Source organism: Anomaloglossus baeobatrachus, chromosome 6 (genome assembly GCF_048569485.1).
Source record: "Anomaloglossus baeobatrachus isolate aAnoBae1 chromosome 6, aAnoBae1.hap1, whole genome shotgun sequence".
Classification (NCBI taxonomy): domain Eukaryota; kingdom Metazoa; phylum Chordata; class Amphibia; order Anura; family Aromobatidae; genus Anomaloglossus; species Anomaloglossus baeobatrachus.
Window position 1 is genome coordinate 377344851 of NC_134358.1, and position 19994 is coordinate 377364844.

At 45.5% G+C, this 19994-nt stretch overlaps 1 protein-coding gene across 4 annotated transcripts in view; it reads right to left on the bottom strand.

Annotated features, from left to right (window-relative positions):
- Nucleotides 1–19994, bottom strand: part of GRB10 (growth factor receptor bound protein 10) — a 148746-nt gene that overhangs the window by 77889 nt on the left and 50863 nt on the right. For 3 of the 4 annotated variants that reach the window (XM_075315044.1, XM_075315043.1, XM_075315042.1), the window contains one exon: nucleotides 10184–10340. In XM_075315044.1, coding sequence (XP_075171159.1) covers nucleotides 10184–10340 — 157 coding nt within the window. Of the gene's footprint in view, nucleotides 1–10183; nucleotides 10341–11058; nucleotides 11155–19994 lie in introns of those variants that run through there. The other variant, XM_075315045.1, reaches the window with a different exon arrangement.

Sequence of the window (19994 nt, forward strand, 5' to 3'; positions counted from 1 at the left end):
GGAAGCAGAAGACCCGGAAGCACAGAGGCAGGAGGCACGAGGCCAGGAGGCAACAGAGGCACGCGGCCAGGAAGCACAAGGCACAGAGGTAGGAGACACAGAGGTCCGAGGCCAGGAGGCACCGAGGCCAGGAGGCACAGAGGCCCGAGGCCAGGAGGCACCAAGGCCAGGAGGCACAGAGGTCCGAGGCCAGGAGGCAACGAGGCCAGGAGGCACCAAGGCCAGGAGGCACAGAGGTCCGAGGCCAGGAGGCACCGAGGCCAGGAGGCACCAAGGCCAGGAGGCACAGAGGCCCGAGGCCAGAGGCCAGGAGGCACAGAGGCCCAAGGCCAGGAGGCACAGAGGTACAGAGGTACGAGGCCAGGAAGCATGAGGCCAGGAAGCATGAGGCCAGGGGGCACAGAGGCCCGAGGTCCGGAGGCACAGAGGCCCGGAGGCACAGAGGCCAAGAGGCACAGAGGCCTAGAGGCACAGAGGCCAAGAGGCACAGAGACCAAGACCAAGAGGCCACAGAGACCAGGAGGCCACAGAAGCCAGAAGGCCCAGAGGCCACAGAAGCCAGGAGGCCCGGAGGCCACAGAAGCCAGGAGGCCCGGAGGCCACAGAAGCCAGGAGGCCCGGAGGCCACAGAAGCCAGGAGGCCCGGAGGCCACAGAAGCCAGGAGGCCCGGAGGCCACAGAAGCCAAGAGGCCCAGAGGCCACAGAAGCCAAGAGGCCACAGAAGCCAAGAGGCCCAGAGGCCACAGAAGCCAAGAGGCCACAGAAGCCAAGAAGCCCAGAGGCCACAGAAGCCAAGAAGCCCAGAAGCCAAGAGGCCCAGAAGCCAAGAGGCCCGGAGGCCACGGAAGCCAAGAGGCCCGGAGGCCACGGAAGCCAAGAGGCCCGGAGGCCACGGAAGCCAAGAGGCCCGGAGGCCACGGAAGCCAAGAGGCCCGGAGGCCACGGAAGCCAAGAAGCCCAGAGGCCACAGAAGTCAGGAGGCCACAGAGGCCAGGAGGACACAGCGGCCAGGAGGACACAGCGGCCAGGAGGACACAGCGGCCAGGAGGACACAGCGGCCAGGAGGACACAGCGGCCAGGAGGACACAGCGGCCAGGAGGACACAGCGGCCAGGAGGACACAGCGGCCAGGAGGACACAGCGGCCAGGAGGACACAGCGGCCAGGAGGACACAGCGGCCAGGAGGACACAGCGGCCAGGAGGTCACAGACCAGGAATTCCACAGCATGTGAGATGGGACGCTGATGGCAGAGGGACCGCCACCCAGAAAGGCACCGACCCCGGACAGGAGGGCAGGGCTGGCAGAGATCCTCATCCGAGCCGCAGGAGCAGTAGTACTGCCGGGCTACCGCCGTGGAGACAGAGCGCGGACGTGGCAGGCTCCGGACACACCCCCTCCCGTGTGCACACGCCGTGCAGCCGGAAGTCGCAGGCACGCGACACAGGGAGAGGCTCCGGCCCGACCGACAGAAAGCAACTCACCGTCACACGCAGCGTCCGGCTCCGGATGTAGGGGTCCGCGGGCTTCACCAGGAACCTCCCCGGGCACTCCCCCGGAAGCGCTCCTGTGCACTTCCGGGTCACTGCAGCAGAGAGCGCGCGCCGACGCGGCAGGGCCCCCCCGCCGACACACACGTGACGAGAAACCCGGAAGAAGCACGCTCTGTTGCAGGAGTCATTTCCCTGGAGGCAAAGCCGGACCAAGAGAAAGAGGACGAGGTGCACCGGAGGACGGAGTCCACGAGGGGAGCTCCACCGACCGTGCTTCCGGATCCTGAGCTCCGCCGTTCCCCAGGAGACTGCACGGACTCAACCGGACCCAGGTACTGTAGGTTCCGATCCCTGCAGGACAGGAAACCAACTGATGAGGGAGGGAGACCGCCCCTTTTTATCTGTAGGTTTCCTGTCCTGAAGGGGGCGGATCCCTCTCTCGTGGGTGCTGTCGTGACGAAAGGAAAATTATATGAAATAAAGCATATTTATTAGGAAACCGATATATTTTTGGTTGTTTATGCTTATTGATATTACAGGTAAAAATATGGAGGTCTTCTGTAGGAACATGTTGGTTTGGTGGTGACTCCTTATGGTATAAATGTCTTAACATGGACCTGATTATTCATATAATCTTTTGATGGATGTTTTTAACCCTGATAGTGGCATTTCAAGTTAGGTTCCCGATTTACAGAGATTATACATTGCGGTGGTGACCGGGCTTACATGCATTGGCCAATACATAGACTAGATCTTTTTTTCATAGATTCCTATAGCAATAATGCAATACCAGAGTTCCCTTATACATTGTTGGCTTTTTAGTGTGCAGCTGAATGTATCTTGTTTCAACCAATCACAGACGCTGGTGAGCGAGGTAAGCAGTGCAAATGCAATGAAGTTAAATGAGTGGCCTCGGAAGTGAATAAGTGGCCGAAGGAGGCGGAGCGTACAGCCGCACTGGTGATTCAGTATGAAGTGCTTGCTCCTACCTCCTTGTGCTGGATTCTGGTCCCCATAGACATACAGGCACCAGCATCCGGCAAGATACCAGGCTCAATCCCTGCCAAACCCGGGTATCTGAGTCCTCCTATCACTAGTGAAAAATGCATGGACAAAAAAAAAAAAAAAAAAATTGGACATACTGTAGTTTTGTGGTCATCACTGCAGCAGAAAAAAAACTCAACGTGCGCACAGCCACTTTGATCGGGAAGGAAATGCATGCAATTTTGTGCCACAAACTGCACAAACAAAAGCGGCAAATAATGCAGCGTGCGAATGAGGCCTAAGACCACAGTTAGGACTGGTACAGTGGAATTCAGCAGACCCTCGACAGTGAGCGCAACTCTGGCACCCTTGGCCGGACATTGTAAATACCACTGTCTCTAAACAGGTTAACAGCATTGGGTGGCGCTAAGCTCCCCTAGCAGCAGGAAAACGCATATAATGGACGAAAAACTACACTTTGTCAGAACATTATGGCTACGTTTATGAGCAAGCCTGCGTCAAAGAAAGGGAGCCTCCATAGGATGCAAATTTACGTCATGATTAAAAGGGGTTAAAACAAAACTGTATGCAAAAATGAGCTATAGAGAAATTATATATATATATATATATATATATATATATATATGTGTGTATTATATATATATATATATATATATATATATAAACACACACATTCATATATTCAGATTGAGTACAGTGTTTCAATTTAAAATGGTTGTGCCTCAAATAAAGTTCATTTTAATTAACAGATCTTGGAATAATAAGTTGGAATAATAAGTAAATCCCTGTGCTGAGATAATCTTATATATGTGCCCTTGTACTGTGTAATGGCCATGTCTGACTCTACAGGGACATGCAAATAAGAAAGCCGCGGAGACACCATCACGTGTTTCTCAACGCTGCCAGGAAACTAGCCAGGTCTTTCACCGGGAAGGAACAACCACGGGAAGGGCAGTCTCCAGTCAAGGAGACCACCTATGCCAAACATGGTATCCATCCACAGACAGCCGTTTCGGGGTATTTGCCCCTCATCAGTGTGGAGTAGGAATCTGGCTAGGGGGGGCAATGCCTAGTAGTCTTTTACTAGGCATTGTCCCCACTAGCCAGATTCCTACTCCACACTGATGAGGGGCAAATACCCCGAAACGGCTGTGTGGATGGATACCATGTTTGGCATAGGTGGTCTCCTTGACTGGAGACTGCCCTTCCCGTGGTTGTTCCTTCCCGGTGAAAGACCTGGCTAGTTTCCTGGCAGCGTTGAGAAACACGTGATGGTGTCTCCGCGGCTTTCTTATTTACATACTTCCCAGGGGGCGTTGCTCTAGAATCACTGCGTTGAGAAACACGTGATGGTGTCTCCGCAGTGGATATGTTGATCTCCCTAAGGTCAACAATGCTTTCTACAGGGACATGGTCTGATCATACCACAGCTCCTGGGTAAGGGAGGATATACGGAATGTATAATCGACAGGCCAGCACAAGATCATAAATGATTCTGTTATATGAAGCATTTTCATCCCTGTTTTAAAACAGGTTTTACCTCAAAGAAATCAGAAGCTGTGATTCCATGCTGTAATGTCTGTATACTCTTACTTCCTCCCCTCCCCAGGAGATGTGGTATGATCAGACAATGTCCCTGTATGGTCAGACACGGCCATTAAACAGTACATACCAGGGACACAAGTAAGATTCTCAGCACAGGAACATTTTTTTTTTTTATTATTTTTTTTTTTTTAAACACCTGAAATTGTGAAAAATAAATATTATTAATTTATTATTCCATGATCTACTGATGAAAATAAACTGTTTCTGGGAAAACCGCTTTAAATTTTGGTTAATTCCTAACTGAAACAAGGGTTTCTTTTATACCCCTAGGTAAATATCTAAAGCAATGTAATAACTTTGGGTCACTTCTCAGGGTTTTAACTTTACTGGTAGCTACCAGAGTTTATCGAATTCGCCAAAATTTGTGACCGGCGGATCACTGCCGATTGAAAAAAAAAAAATAAAAAATCTGGATCCGCTCCAGATTTCGGTGCCTTTATAAGTATGGGGACCAGAATATGGAAATTAAAAAAGTTTGTGGAGGGGATAGGGGGGGGGGGGGGTAGGAGCGTGCACGGTGTACTCATCCGAGGTTGTGTCATGGTAGCAAACTCCTTCCGGGTCACGCTTTTCCCTTCCGGAGCAGACAATTTGATACTCGTTGTTTTGCCCGCCCACCGGCGCGTGTAATTGGTTGCAGCTAGACGCGCCCCCACCCTGAGTGGCAGCGTTTCAGCTGACTACAACCAATCACAGGCGACAGGACAGCTGCTGGGTGTGGGGGGGGAGCAGTGCAAGTGTCTGCGGGTCAGTATGGTGAACGTGCATGTGATTTCTGAAACACACGCACGTTCCTATCAAAAGTGTGCGGCTGTGTCGGTGGTGCCCTGTCAGACTCGTACAAGTCTGACATCACATCACCAGACACAGCCTGCTGCTCTCTGAGCATGAGCGTGCATGTACACAAACACATGCACGCTCCTTTCAGAAGCGCGTGCGGCTGTGCTGCGATGTCAGACTCACGGGAGTCCCTCGCAAGTGTAACTCCAGCTTAAGAAAAAACCCATGCGGCTTTTTTTTATTTAAATAAATAATTTAAAAAAAAAAAAAATAACAGACGTGTGCTCCCCTTAATTTTCATCCCCAGTTAAGATAAAGCCGGCTGGGGGCTGGTATTCTCAGCCCGCAGCCGCCCGGTATTGCTGCATCTATTAGATACCTGCATCACACTAACCTGTAAATTAAAGTAAACAGAGAAAAATCCTTTTTTGGAATAAAGTACAAAACACACACCCTCCATCTCTTTATTAACCCCAAACACCATGCAGCTCCGGCGTAATCCACACGAGGTTCCACACCGCTTCAGCTCTGCTGCATAACACAGCCAGCGGCTATAGAGCATGACCGCTGGCTGTGCAGACAATGACTGCACGGCAGGCAGATACTGTCACAATCTGGGGGCGCGTCCGCCTGCAACCAATCACAGATGAGAGGACGGCCGGTGGGCAAGGAAAACACTGAAAGTTGTGTGTATACAATGCACAGTAGTGGAAGTTAATGCGCGACCCGGAAGCAGTGTGCCGCCATGACATCGAGTGTCGGTAAGTATGAAACGTTGTTTTATTTCTTAATTCTTTTCCCCAGTGCCGGATCCGGATCGTGCACCCAGAATCCTGATCCGGCACTTGGAAATCTTTGAAACCGCGTGGATCCGGACTTTTACAGTTCAGATCCGCTCAGCCCTAGTAGCTATGAGATGTCCTAAAGGTAAAAGGCTCACCCCTCCCTTCAGAGCCCTGCAGTGCGCCCATACAGAAGTTACCATCAGCATGTATGCCACTACTGTAGTGAAGCACAAGCACTTACTCTAGAAGCACAAGCTAGGCACAATGGATTGTGCAGCAAGTCAATATCTGGAACAAAAAAACCTTAACGGGTGTAGTTTTAAACATGGGCTTTCATCTAAGGAATTTATTTTATAATTTCAACTCACTGCCTTGAATGCACATGGTGCTCTTATTTGTGGAAGTATTGTATGTAGAAGTATCTTTTAAACAGCAACATAACAGAAGAACTAAAAAGGCTGTATTTTTACAGTGAGGCAAACTGAGTACTAAAATTACTTGTGTGTATCTGAATAGCTGTGAAAAAAGCACTAAAATTATTTCTATATATATAATACATACATATATACACGTGTAATTTTAGGGTTTTTCTTCAGTTAAGTCACATATAGATATACATACAGATATATATACAGATATACATACAGATATACATAGTGCTTTTTTTGTAAGAAAATATTTGCTGGTACTCATCTCAGAGGCGAGGCTGCTGTCAGGCGCTGCCGGACGAGATTGAGGAGCAGGTTTAGGAGTGTCGGTGCCAGTGGAGAGGGTGGATGGTCATGTGAGCACAAGTATGAGAATTGAATACTTCTGGCCACATTCTGATTTGTTGTGTCCGGCCTCAGTCAATTCATTTTCATTGAGCATGCCTGTTCAGCACGTGACCACATCTATGTAAATCGCATGCTTGCAGCTTCATAACCTCCCACTCTCACTGCCGCCACCAGAGAATCCTGACAGCGTGCAGTGTGCGCACTGTGAAAATTCAGAAGGCTGCAGTGACACAGTGTGGCTGCAGACTCGTCACAAATGTGGACAACCCTTTTAATGCTCCTAACATAAATAAAAACATAGTAACCCTTAACTTATCAGACGGCACAAGACTTTATTAAAAGAGATTTCCACTACTTTAACATTAATGACCTTTCCTTAAGATAGATCTGACTGGTCGGGGTCCAGTACCTGGCAACCTCGCCAATTCCCTACTCTAGGTGCCGGCCGGAAGTGCTCAGTTCTGGATCTGCTCCATCTTCTCATAGTGGCAGCAGTCTCCTATTAAAATCAATGAGGCGGATGTGCAGTACCCGGCCGGACACCATCAGAGGACGGAGAAGATCCAGAAATCAGCATTTCTGGCCACCTGCACCATAATCAGCTGATCAGTGGGGGGTCCCATTGCGTTCACATCAGAAGCAATGTGCAAGTGGGACCAAGGCCTAATGATAAGACATAGTCAGTATCACAAATAAATATTTACATTCAGGTACCTTATAGATGATGTTGTTTCTTTCTATTCACCTTGTCCTGACGCCATGATGACTTTTCACATTCACATCTCGTCTCTACCGATTTCCATCTTCTCCGGTCTTCTGCAGCACATCCCAACACGATGCCCCTAAAAGTAACAGAATGATTATAATACTTCTATTTAAAAATATCTGCCCTATGCTGTGCCCCAGAATAAATAATGGCCCCTCACAGTATTCTCTGCACAAAATATGACCCACACTGTCCCTCTTATGGTGCATGCCCTCCATATTCCCGCTCTTTCCAAACTGAGCCTACTGTCCTTTACACTGTGTCCCCTTATATTGCCCAGTCTTTATACTGTGCCTTCATCACACTCCCAGTCGTTGCTATAACCTCACACTGTCCTCCCATTCTGCCCCCTCTCCATACCACCCCCCTCCACTACCCAGTCTTTATTCTGTGCCCCTCACATTCTTCTCATCCCTTACTGTCTTCTCACTACCTCCTGTGTGTCCATATACTTTTCCACCTCACTCCACATCCTGCCCACTTGCTCCTCATACCATGTCACTCTTTATTCTGTGTCCTCAAAATTTCTTTCCAGTTTGCTTCACATCCTCTGTCCCCATGCATCACCCCCCATCCTCTGTCCCCATGCATGAAACCTCATCCTCCCTCTTCCCATGCATGAAACCTCATCCTCTCTCCCCATACTGTGTCCAAAAATACTTTCCCCCTCCCCATCGTCTCTTCCCACCATACTCTGTCCAGATAGTTCACCCTCCCACCCCATACTGTGTATATAGATATTGCCCCCTCCCCACCCTCTGTTCCCCCAAAGTGTGTCCACAGATAGTTCCCTCCCCCACCCTCTCTCCCCCATACTGTTTCATAAAAACTCCCCTCTCACCCCATAATGTTTCTCTTCCGTGTCTTCAGCTCCACAGTGGAGCACTTAACAGCATTTATTTGCCGACTCCGCGCTGCAGCGCTGGCTTCCGGTCAGCAGTGTGATCAGCTGACCTGATCACATGAAAGCCGTCGCGCTGACCTGTAAGTCAGCGCCAGGGATCACCACTTCAATTGTTCTAGTGTCTTACAGACAAGGACAGTTGAGCAGTGGGAGCCACGCGCTGCACCTTTCTATGAGTGCAGCTGTCAGCGTGAGCTGCGCTCAGAGAATAGCGGGTCCCACCCTGGCAGACTTCCACACCGCAGCAGCAGGCAGCCCGACAGCGCCCCTCCAGCTGCCCCCTAGATACGCCTCTAGCTTGTGCCTCTACTGCACATGGCTAAGTTGCATAGTTTTCAAATCATACATGTGGACAGAGCCAGAGGAGCTCTTCAGATTTTCAGTTACGCTCTACCAGCGCGTACCGCCGCAAAAAAAGCACTGGATATACATATAGATATACATATATAATGTGTGTGTAACATACTCATTTACTATTTGGATTTCGATTTCAGTTTGGACAATATAAAGATGACAGTATTTATTGGCACCCTTTATAAAATAGGTTAAAGTTCACAACTGCAGTGTAAAGCCCCTTTACACACTGCAATAATCGCTAGCGATATCGCTGTAACATCACCGGTTTTGTGACATAATCGCGACCTCCCCAGCGACATTGCAGTGTGTGACACGCATCAGTGACCTGGCCCCAGCTGTGAGATCACTTATCGCTACAAATCTTTCAGGACCATTTTTTGGTCCTTTTTTTCCCACTGCGCAGCATGTATCTGTGTTTGATACCATTACAACGACCTAGTTAGCGACATAGAACCCAGCCCATAGGCATGCTATAGCGTTCCCTTTCCCGCCCCCTTACCTCCGATTGGTGGTCGCTGTTGCATTCTGATTGCGGTTGCCAATAAGAACACATTAGCGATCACCAATCGGAGCTGAGGGGGGCGTGTAGAAAGGACACCTAGGTGGCTTCAGTGCCAAACACCATGCCCCTAACATAGGTGTGAGTTGTCAAATAGCTGCTGTGTGACACGTCCTGAACAACCAGCAAGGTCGTTCTGCAGGTCCATATCGCTGCTGAGTCGTTGGCCAGATCTGCCTGTTTAACAGCTCACCAGCGACTGTTGAGACTTTCCAGCGATCCCGGCCAGGTCGGGATCGCTAGAAAGTCTCATTGTGTAAAGGGGCCTTAAGGTACAGAAAGGACAAAGAAAATCAGTCAGTAGATCAGATTTATTATACAATGGGTAATCTCTCACACCCCCACCCCCTCCCAATATCCCGGTTCAGCAGCGTTGTCTTGAATGGAGCAGAGTAGCGCATGCTCAGTTTACTGGATGGAGCAGAAGTTGAGCATTCACTCAAGGGTCTCTAGATGTCGAGATCACTGGGGTTTCCAGCAGTCAGAGCTTTAGATGTCAGAAAGTTATCCTCATATTCTATATAACTTGTTTTTTGTAAATAACCCTCTTTCTTAATTTAAAATTTGCAAGAAAATAAACACTAATCTAAATGACTCAATATTTGCTTAAATCACATTAATATGTGACCACTTTTTTTCACAGCTATTTCAGATTTGTAAAAATGCCAAAGCTTATATAACACCATGAAGTTACTGCACCTCCAGTAAGGCGCAGCAGAATTTTAGCTCATGTAAGCCGTGCCGGAGATGTCCTCAGGTCCTCTGGGTTTGCCATTACAGCATTTAAAACTCACTAATTAGATTTAACCTACTTAAATCCATTTTACAATTGGCTTTAAATCCACAATGAGCATTTTAATGTTGTGCATTTCAACTTGTAATAAATCAATAATAATTCTTTGCTTCTACCTTGTACTTATCTGCTTATTCTGAGAAATATGCAAGGCTATTAAAAAAAACAAAAACTCTTCTACAGGTCATGCTTAATTAATTCTGCATTGGAATAGAATTCTTTATTGTAGCAAATCTGACATGTTCCTGAAAATATTTAAAATAATGTGCTCTAAAAAAATGAAAAACAGGATCTTCTCCCATTGTATGATGGAAGATATTTCATAAAGTGATAATTGTTACAGTGCCACCACCAATCCCTACCTAATCCTTGGTGAGGGTGGTGCTCCACAAGTGTCCAGCTGTTGTCATCCACACAATGACTTTTGTAAATCAGCAACTGGCAGAAGTCCCTGGCCGTCATGTCTCCTAGAATCTCCACCATTTTGCATGTTCCATCTTCACTAAAGACTCTTACAACCTGTAACATAAAAGACACTTGATAGCCTTAAGTTCTGATTACAACCCCAGTACGTCCTTTGCCTTGCGCCTCGCCGTGCAATGAATATCACTATTGCTGAAACTTTAGAATCCTATGAACTAGTCAAAGTCTCTACCTCTTGTTCAGTAAGAACTTTGCCACTTCAAGTCCCTAGCACCCTAAAATATAATATATTAACCCAAGTACAAAACAAAAATACTTAAACTTGTCTGTTGGTTAAAATCTGAGTGCAAAAGAACATGTACATTTCCATTCTATAGCTCTAGATGCCATGACTACTATACAAAATGTCGTTTTAAAAGGAATTGAAATGAGAAGCATGCAGCCATATGAGATTGCTGTCCTACAGAAATTCTACATTTTCCCTTTAACACTAATTCTATAGGTTCATGATCTGCATGTATAATTTACCAACACCACAATAACCATTGATAAATGCATTTTAAATGATTTAAACAGTACTGTACATTTACATACGATAGCATGTAGGAAATAGACAGCAGTGTTATGACCTGGAACATGCATGCAATAAAAAAAAAAAAAAAAAACACTTCAAAATACAAAGATGAAATGCTGGATGAGAACTATGCACAGTCCATACACTCAGATATGTACAGGTTAACATACAAATGCAAAAAACAGTGAAAAACTAATGAGGATACCCATTAGAAAATTATTTAAATATGAAGACTCTTACCTCTACTGCGTGTAAAAGGCAGCAGTCAGGAGAACAAGATGGCATTTTTAAGTCTAGATTGCCTCTTGAAATACTTTTATTTTCCTTTCTCCCTTCCAAGCCTCTCTTGCAGACTAAAAGCTGCACACTCGGGGAAGAACACACAGTGTCAACGGATTACTGTACTGTACCTGTCACGTAGCCAGTCTTACATGGCACTGTTCCTGGGGAAAGGCAGGCAACTCTTCCAGAGCTCCTCTCAAAGGGTTACACAGTCAATCTTTTAGGTAGTGAATCAAACCACATTTTGCAGACCAATGGTAGTTCTCCACTGACTGATGTAATCATTTCCCACACATTCTTGCTGACTTAATTTTTTTTTTTTAGCGTTTTACCCATTTTTCTGTTACAATTTATTTTATATATATCTGTTTTAGGACCACCCACATGTTAATATCCAAATGCCTAAGTTCCGAAAAAAAAAAAAAAAAAAAGTTCAAAGTAGAGAAGAGGGGAAAAAAAAAAGAAAGGAAAGAGGAGGAGGGGGTGAGCATTTTCTGCCAAAAGCATGCGTGTATTCTGAATCCTGATAGCTGTGCCAAACTGCTCACACAATGGCTTGCCTGGAAGCAGCTGATGTCATCCACATGCAACTTAAGCATCTGAACTTCTGCTCTGCTTGATAACTCTTTACTTCCCCTTATTCTCAGGCTTACAAGGATGTTAAAACATATGAATCTTACAAGATATACCTGCTCAAATGCTTACATTCGCTGGAGGGTTGTGTAAAAAAACTACATAGCTATTAAGAACTTTATCAATAAACTAAACAGAAGAAATACCAAAATTTAACAGTTTGCAAATCTAAGGCAATGTGCGCACGTTGCGTACAGTCACTGCAGAATTTTCTGCAGCGATCTGAAGAGTACACGTGCGCTTCAAATCGCTGCAGAAAATGTCCGAAGTGAAAAAAAAAAAAAAAAGCAGATTCCATGCGCTCTGACTGCAGCTCCTCCCATAGACAGTGCAGGGGCTGCCGGCAAAGCGCACGGAAGAAGTGACATGTCACTTCTTAGAACGCACGCTTCTGGCAGTAGCCAAAGCACTGCACTCTAATACGCCACGTGCGCACGGCCCCTGCACAATCTCCATAGATTATGCAGGGGACGCAGGACGCGTGCAGTTACGCTGCGGTACAGATCGCAGTGTAACTGCATGCAAATACGCAACATCCGCACATAGACAGTCTTCACAGTGATCCATAGTATAATTTTATCTGGCTTTGCACATAAGAAATCCATGTGTTGATCAGCTGAGCATGCACGCACTTTTTATAGTATATACACAAATTACACTTTTTGAAATATACATACATACAACACACACACACACACACACACACACACACACACACACACACACACACTATAAATACATAGCAGCAAGAGCAATTTATGTGAACTATAATATGCTATACAGTGCTGCCCAATGTGCTATTTAGGTGGCATCACCAGCAGGTGTGGCTGACAGTTTACACCCTGCACAATGGTTAGGGCTGTAAAAATATTTAATTGTCATAACAGTGAATATGGTACGGTCAGTTTCATCCATGGCACCTAAAAGTTGTCCATTCTCATTAGATAAACCTAGGCTTTGTCCAGAGATTTCAGAACTGGCTGATCATTGAATGTGAACAGCTACCCTGAAGAGTACTAAATAGAAAGGCTAGCTTTGTCACAACAGCTAGGTTTCTACCAACAGCTGTCACAATGATATTGTAGGGATAGAATGGGTTACACATACAAAAAAAAATAAAAATAAAAAAAAAACCTCACAAAGAAAACCCATACAAACCACATCAGAATCTATTACATATCTAAAACGGGACCTGATAGGTTATAAATAGGAATGGGCAAACCCGCTTTCTGGGACGTTAGTCTTACAGTTCGTGTAACCGTTCGGGTCCAGGGGCTGTTAGGAGAAAAAAAAAAAAAAAAACAAAAACACACCACAGTATGATTATACTTACAGGTCCCGCGACGTCCTGCAGACTGTCCCGACGCTTCTGCTAACACGTCCGTCCGATCATTGCCGTCCCCCCCCCCCCGGTAAGCACCTCTGGCTAAAAGGACCTGCCGTGACGTCATACCCATGTGACCAGTCACGTGTGAATGTTGTATTACCTAATTGGCTACAGACTGGTCACATGAATATGATGTCATCACAGGTCCTGGCGCGCCGTGATGAGAGTGTCATCGCATCACAGTGCACAATCTTTCGACGGTAGTGGGTCAGCTGCATGTATTTCTACAGCTGAGGCGCTGCTGTCGGGAGAGTGGGGTGATGCACTGCGAGATGCAAGTGTAATCATCCAGTCACTGTTAGCCTGCTGCATCGCTCTGACAAGAACAATGCAGCTGACAGGCCTCTCTGTGCTTCTCACTGTGTATAGAATGTGTCTGTGCACAAGATGAAGTAGAGTTGACATTGCGCTTTGCTTCACACTGTGTATAGACTGTACGCAGTGATGAAGCTGACATTGCTCTCGCTGTGGATTACGTTGGACTAAGGATTTTTTTTATAAAACAAGTGGAGTCTAAATGTTTGTTTTATTTCTAATAAAAAAAAAAAATTCTGTTTTTATTTTTTTTTTAGTTTCCTAGAAATTCATGGTAGCCATGTCTAATTTGGTGTGACACCATGAATTCCGTGCTTAGTACCATCTAAGAATACAAAGCTGGTATTAAACCCTTTATTACCCAGCGAGCCACTGCCATCACAGCCGCTGGACGAGCCGGGTAAAGCGCCTAGAAATGGCGCTAAGAAGCAATGCACCAGTCCCAGGGAAGGCTGCGGGCTGCCGAGAATCCCAGCCCCCAGCTGTCTGGCTTTACCTGACTGGCGATCAAAATACAGCGGGAGCCCACGCATTCTCTCTTTTTTACATTTTTAAAATTATAAAAAAGAAAAAAAAAATTTGCTTCCCTGTATTTTGAGTGCCAGCCAAGGTAACGCCAGACAGATGGGGATGGCTACCCGTAGCGGTCTGCTTTATCTGCACTGAGAATCAAAAATACCGCAGAGCGCTACTTAATTTTTTTTATTAATTTATCTATACAGTACTGTGATGTCAGGCAATCAAATTACAGGGAAGCCCATTTTTTTTTAATTATTTTTTAGTTATTTAAATAAATTCACAAAAAAAAAAAAAAAGTGGGCTCCCGCTGCATTTTTTGTATTGCTAGCTAAGGGTAATCCAAGTAACTACTGGCTGCTAACCCCAACTGCTTGGCGTTCCCTTCACTGGCAATGGAAAATGCAGGGAAAAACTTAAATTTTTGCAAAAAAAAAAAAAAAAGTGGGCTTCACCATATTTTTGTATGCTAGCCAGGTAGAGCAGGTAGGTGCGGGCTGCCCCCAACCCCCAGCTGCCCATTTGTACCCGGCTGGAAACTAAGTATAGGGAAGCCCTTTAATTTTTCTTAATTTCATGAAATTTAAAAAAAAAGCAAAACAAAAAAAAAAACCACGACATGGGCTTCACTCCGTGTGTGTGTCCAGCCAGGTACAACTAAGCAGCTGGGGATTGGAATCCGCAGTACGGGTTGGCCCAATCTTTCTGGGCTCCTCCGCTGCGAATTGCAGTCCGCAGCCGCCCCAGAAAATGGCGCTTTCATAGAAGCGCCATCTGCTGGCGCTGTATCCAACTCCTCCAGCGGCCCTGATGCCGGGTGGCTTGCTGGGTAATAAGGGGTTTATACTAGATTTGTTTTACTAGCTAGTACTAAGCCAGAGATTTTTAATGTCAGGCAAGTTTGACCCGGCCATTTAGGATCTACAATAAAGGGTTTAAAAAAAAAAAAAAAAAAAAAAAAACCACGACCACAAAGAAAAAACACTTTAATAAAAAATAAATACACAGACACACTTAGAGACTCCATGTTTATTACTCCCTCTCACCCCTCCACGATCCTGGGTCTTCTGTCTTTCTCCTTCAACCCATGCAGCTCTGCAACGTCAGACAGCACTGCGTGGGAGGAAGAACACTGCTGCTCCCCATGCAGTCAAATCACAAAGTGAGTGAGCAGAGGCTGCGGGTTGGTAAGCGGTGACGTCACCGCTGCAATCGTTGCAATAGTAACCTGACAGGCGGATTACTATAGCAACGGTGATCTCCGATCACCTGATTCCCAGCACCGCTATTCACCGGCTTTGGCAGCCAGTCCCTGCATGTGGACTGACTCTGTAAAGAGCGCGGACATGCAGGGACGGGAAGCTGACCATGTGCCAGAGCATCTTGCCGGTACACGGAGATGCTCAAACGAGCACCGCGTACCGGAGAGATGCAAAGACAGGACCTAGCATGTGACCAGTCTGTAGCCAATGAGATAATACACACGTGACTGGTCACATGCTATGACATCACGGAAGGTCCTATCATCAGTGCTGGTTACCGGGAGGGCACAGCGATGATCGGAAGGAGAAGCAGCGGGAGACAGAGGCTGCAGGACGCATCACGGGACCTGTAAGTATAATGACAATGTTTATTATTAACTGTGTTCTTTATTTTACAGCCCCCCCGCCCCAACAAATAACTGTAAAGTCCAAGTTCGGTTTTCGGACGCAAGTTCGCGTTATATCAGAACCCGAACTTTCCAAAACGTGATTTTCATCACTTATGCACCGGATCTATTTCAGAGACCGAAATGGAGGTCATATCCAAAACAGAGCAGACAAACCAAAATTCCTGAACGTAAGAATGAACCCAACGCTGAACAGCTCCGGTTTCTCATAACCACTACTACTTTCGGTGATCCAAATTAAAAAAAAAAAAAAAAGTGTAAGATTCCCGATAATTTCTCAATACGTACCGTTTTTCCAAGCAATTTTTGTCTCTGCATGTTCAATTCTCATCCTACTCATCTCCTAAGAGCCATCATTTTTTTATCCCGTTGGCACAGACACGAAGCTTTTTTGCAGTGCAAATTGTAGTTTTTAATAGATCACCGTTCACATTATGATATGTGCTGAAATTTGGAACACTATTCTAAGTGGTTGAAAAGACTGCAATGGTCTAATTTTTTTGGGTTGCTAGAGCATTCATTGTGCTGTAAATATAAACTGCCAATGTAATTCTCAAGGTCAGTATGATTATTATGATAAACCTTTTTTATACCATAGTGATTAAAAAAAAAAAAAATATTGACCTTTGCAAAAAAAAAGAATAAAAAAAATGTTTTCTTAGACCTGTTACTTCCAGCAGTGGAGTGATGTGAAAAGGTTTTAAAATTGACAATGCTTTAGAAATGCATTGTATTTTTTTATTTAAGGAATTGGGATGAGGGAGGAGAGGAGGAGGGAGGGAGTGTGCAGTTAATAAAAAAAAAATAAAAAATAGCATGCCGATAATGCTATTTCTAGGAACCCTTTAAAACCGCACATCATGGCAGTTTACTTCTTGCCCTGATTAGGAACATAAGTCATAGGCTAATTAGCCCTACCTCACCCACTTCCCATCCTCAGTGTTTTTCCAAATGATCAAGCCGCCATGAATGCTCAAATTATTTAACACTAAAAAAAAAAAAAAAAATAAGAGGAAACAGAAGAGCGAGATATACCTGTGCCAATGTGGAAGGTTCCTAGAAATTAAATTAAAAGGCAAGAATGATGGTCTAGATAGAAAACAATTTGATCCTCCCATAGATTCAATAGGGTTCTCCAATTCAAAAGGGCCTGAAGTTCACCAACCTTCCACGCAGATGTGATTATACATTTCAGGATAGCTTGACTAGGTCTATGAAAGACAACAGTTCAGTTGGATGTATTAGGGGTGTGACTCAGCATGTTATTCTCAGGAATACTTGGGAGGTTGCAGTAAAGTCTGGCAAGAGGGGAATCTGAGGAAAGGCTTTGTTTCAGTTCTCGGAGTAGTATTGATCTACTTTTGCATTTTGACAGACTTTAAACTAGATCCACGTCAAATAGTCCCACTTTTTAGTAGTCATTTGAAAGATTTTGACATTTAGATTCCATTTCCCTGGATGCAAGTCTTTACTGCTCATGAAACCAAAAGAAAATACCAGCACTCAAGATTTATGTATGTTTGGTCACATTCCTGATATTCCATGCACCCTCTGTCTCAGATATTGTTTTAAGACTGTCTTCAGTCACAGTCAAATAGACATATGACCAAAAAATTAGCCCTGTGTCATCCATTTTCCAGATGCAAGTACTCAATAATCCAAAAGGTCCAACAGTAAGGTGAACCAGTACAATCACTGGTGGTGACAGAACAGAGACACCATCTCCTGTGTTCTGGAACCAAGAGGGGCATTCCACCGTGATCACTATGTGGAACACTGTCCCACACCAGAGAAATACAAAAGGACCTTGCAGAAGTGTGGATGGGGAGGTGTAAAGCAGAGGAGCTCAGGGAGGTCCACAGCCAGGAAACCAGCCTGCACTACCAGAAGGCACATGAGAGATTACAAGAGTCCAGAATACAAGGGGGACAAGAACAGGTTTAAAAATTTTGAAGGCAGCCCAATCAACCACAGCTGCCAGGTACTATAAGAAAAAAAAATAAAAATATGGAAAACTGAAGAAAAGAAGGTGGAACTATTTAAGTGGTGTGCTTCTTAAGCCAAACTAGGGCATTGAGTCAACATCCTAATGTGCTGTTGTGGAAGGCAACTAGAGAAAAATTGACAATTCTATGGATTTTGATATTTTATTTAGAAATTGTGTTAGGCTTAAAAAGTTAGACTCAAATAATGTTAGCTTTTCACAAATTGGACTTCTGCAGACATGGGAACTAGGAATATGAAATAGCTCCTTTAAGGAACTTTAAACTTGTGGGGAAAAAAAATATATATATATATATTCATGCTGTGCTATAGCAGACTGAGGGTTACGGTAGGTTGTAGGCTTGTCGGAAGAGGTAGGTCTTAAGGTTCCTATTGAAGCTTGTCAAGTTAAGAGAGCGTCTGATGTGTTGGGGCAGAGCATTCCAGAGTATGGGGGATGCACGGGAGATATCTTGAGTGCGATTGTGGGGAGAAAAAAAGAGGAGATGCGAGGGGAGTAGAGAAGGAGATCTTGCGAGGATCAAAGGTTACGTGCGATTAAGTACCAGGAGATTAGGTCACAGGTTTAAGGAGGAGGAGACAGGTTGTGGATGGCTTTGTAGGTCATTGTGAGGGTTTTGAACTGCAGTTGAGTAACAGTAAGTTAGTGAAAGGATTGCAGAAGACAGGTGGATTACAAGGGCAGCATAGTTTAGAATAGATTGTAGATGTACAAGACTGTTAGAAGGGAGGCCAGAGAGCAGGAGGTTGCAATAGTCAAGACTGGAGATGAGGGCATGCACTAGGGGTTTTTGCAGGTCCTTGGGAAAGGAATGTACAAATTTGGGAAATATTTTTGAGTTGCAGGCAGGAGGTGAAGAGGACAAATGTGTGGCTTGAATGAGAGCAGAGTCTAGAGTTACTCCCAGACAGCAAGCACGGTGGACTGGGGAAAGTGAGCAGCCATTGACTTTGATGGATAGGTCAGTTGTGGGAGTGGGGGGGGGTTGAGTGAGGAGGAGGAAAAATAATGAATTGTTTTGTCCACGTTCAGTTTTAGAAATCAAACAGAGAAAGGATTAAATAGATCTTGTGGGAATCTACTTAGTAAGGCGGTGATATCCAGTCCAGAGAGGTAGATCTGCATACCATCAGTGCAGAGGCGATACTGAAAGCCGTGAAAGTGAGCTGTCCCAGGCCGAAGGTGTAGATTGAGAACAGCTGTCCAAGAACTGAACTTTAGCGGACACCGACAGATAGGGTGCGAGATGAGGAAGTGGTGTGAGATGGGAGACGCTGAAAGTTCGGTCGGTTAGGCATGAGGAGTTCCAAGAAAGTCCAGAAATGAGCGAATCTGTAGTAAAATGGCATGGTCTACTGCGTCGAAGGCAGAGAACAGATTCAGGAGGACGACAGTAGTGTCACTTGGCTTTGGCGTTAGTAGGTCATTGGTGACTGGGACAATTTCAGTGGAATGATGTGGTAGGAAGAGAGATTGCAGCCGGTCAAAGGAAGCAGGAAGAGAGGTGGGAGGACAGTTCAAGATGGACATGTTTCTGTAGTTTTGAGGCATAGGGGAGAAGCGATATGGGGTGATCGTTCAAAACAGAGGAAGGGTCAAAGGAGGGCTTTTTGAGGATGGGTGTGATAGAGGAGTGTTTAAAAGGATGACAAGTCAAAGTGCCGGCTGCTGGTGCGAAACAGCAGTGTGTGTGGTCCGTGTCTCTCTCTCCCCCTCCTCCTTAATATGCCGTCTTTTTTGTAAAGAATAAACAAGACTTTCTGCAAGAAAAACTGGTGAGTGCCTTCCATTCTACTGTTTTTGCTATGATCGTTATGTGCTTGTTCTTTGAAGCTGCACCACCAGTTGCAGATCCATACTAAGGAGTGTATAGACTGCCCATTGTGATAGGTGAAGAAGCATAGTAATTACTAGCTGAAAGTTGTGCTCGGTTTTTCCTCCTATCTTTGATGAAAAGATGGTTGGGATGAAGACTGGTGAGGTTGGGGATGAGGTGGGACAGGTCAAGCACACATGTGGTGAGATGGGATCTTGAGAGTAGAGAGGAAAGATGATCCATCATGGTGGAGAAACTGGATTTGGAGGAAGAGGGCCAAGTAGTTATGAGGAGGGTATGTGAGGATTGTGGGCCTGATGTTGTCAAACTTCTGTTTGAAGAAAGATGCACAGTCTTCAGTAGATTTCAGAGGATAGGGAGGAGGTGCTCAGGTATGGATGAGAGAGCCATAGAGCTCCTGTTAGAGGGAGTGTGGGAGAGTGGGCTGGATGAATGGGTATGAGGTCAGAAGGGTTTAGAAAATATTGAGAGAGATAGATCTCTGTATATGTATATACGGCAAATACAGTTTGAAACATGACTACATCTGGAA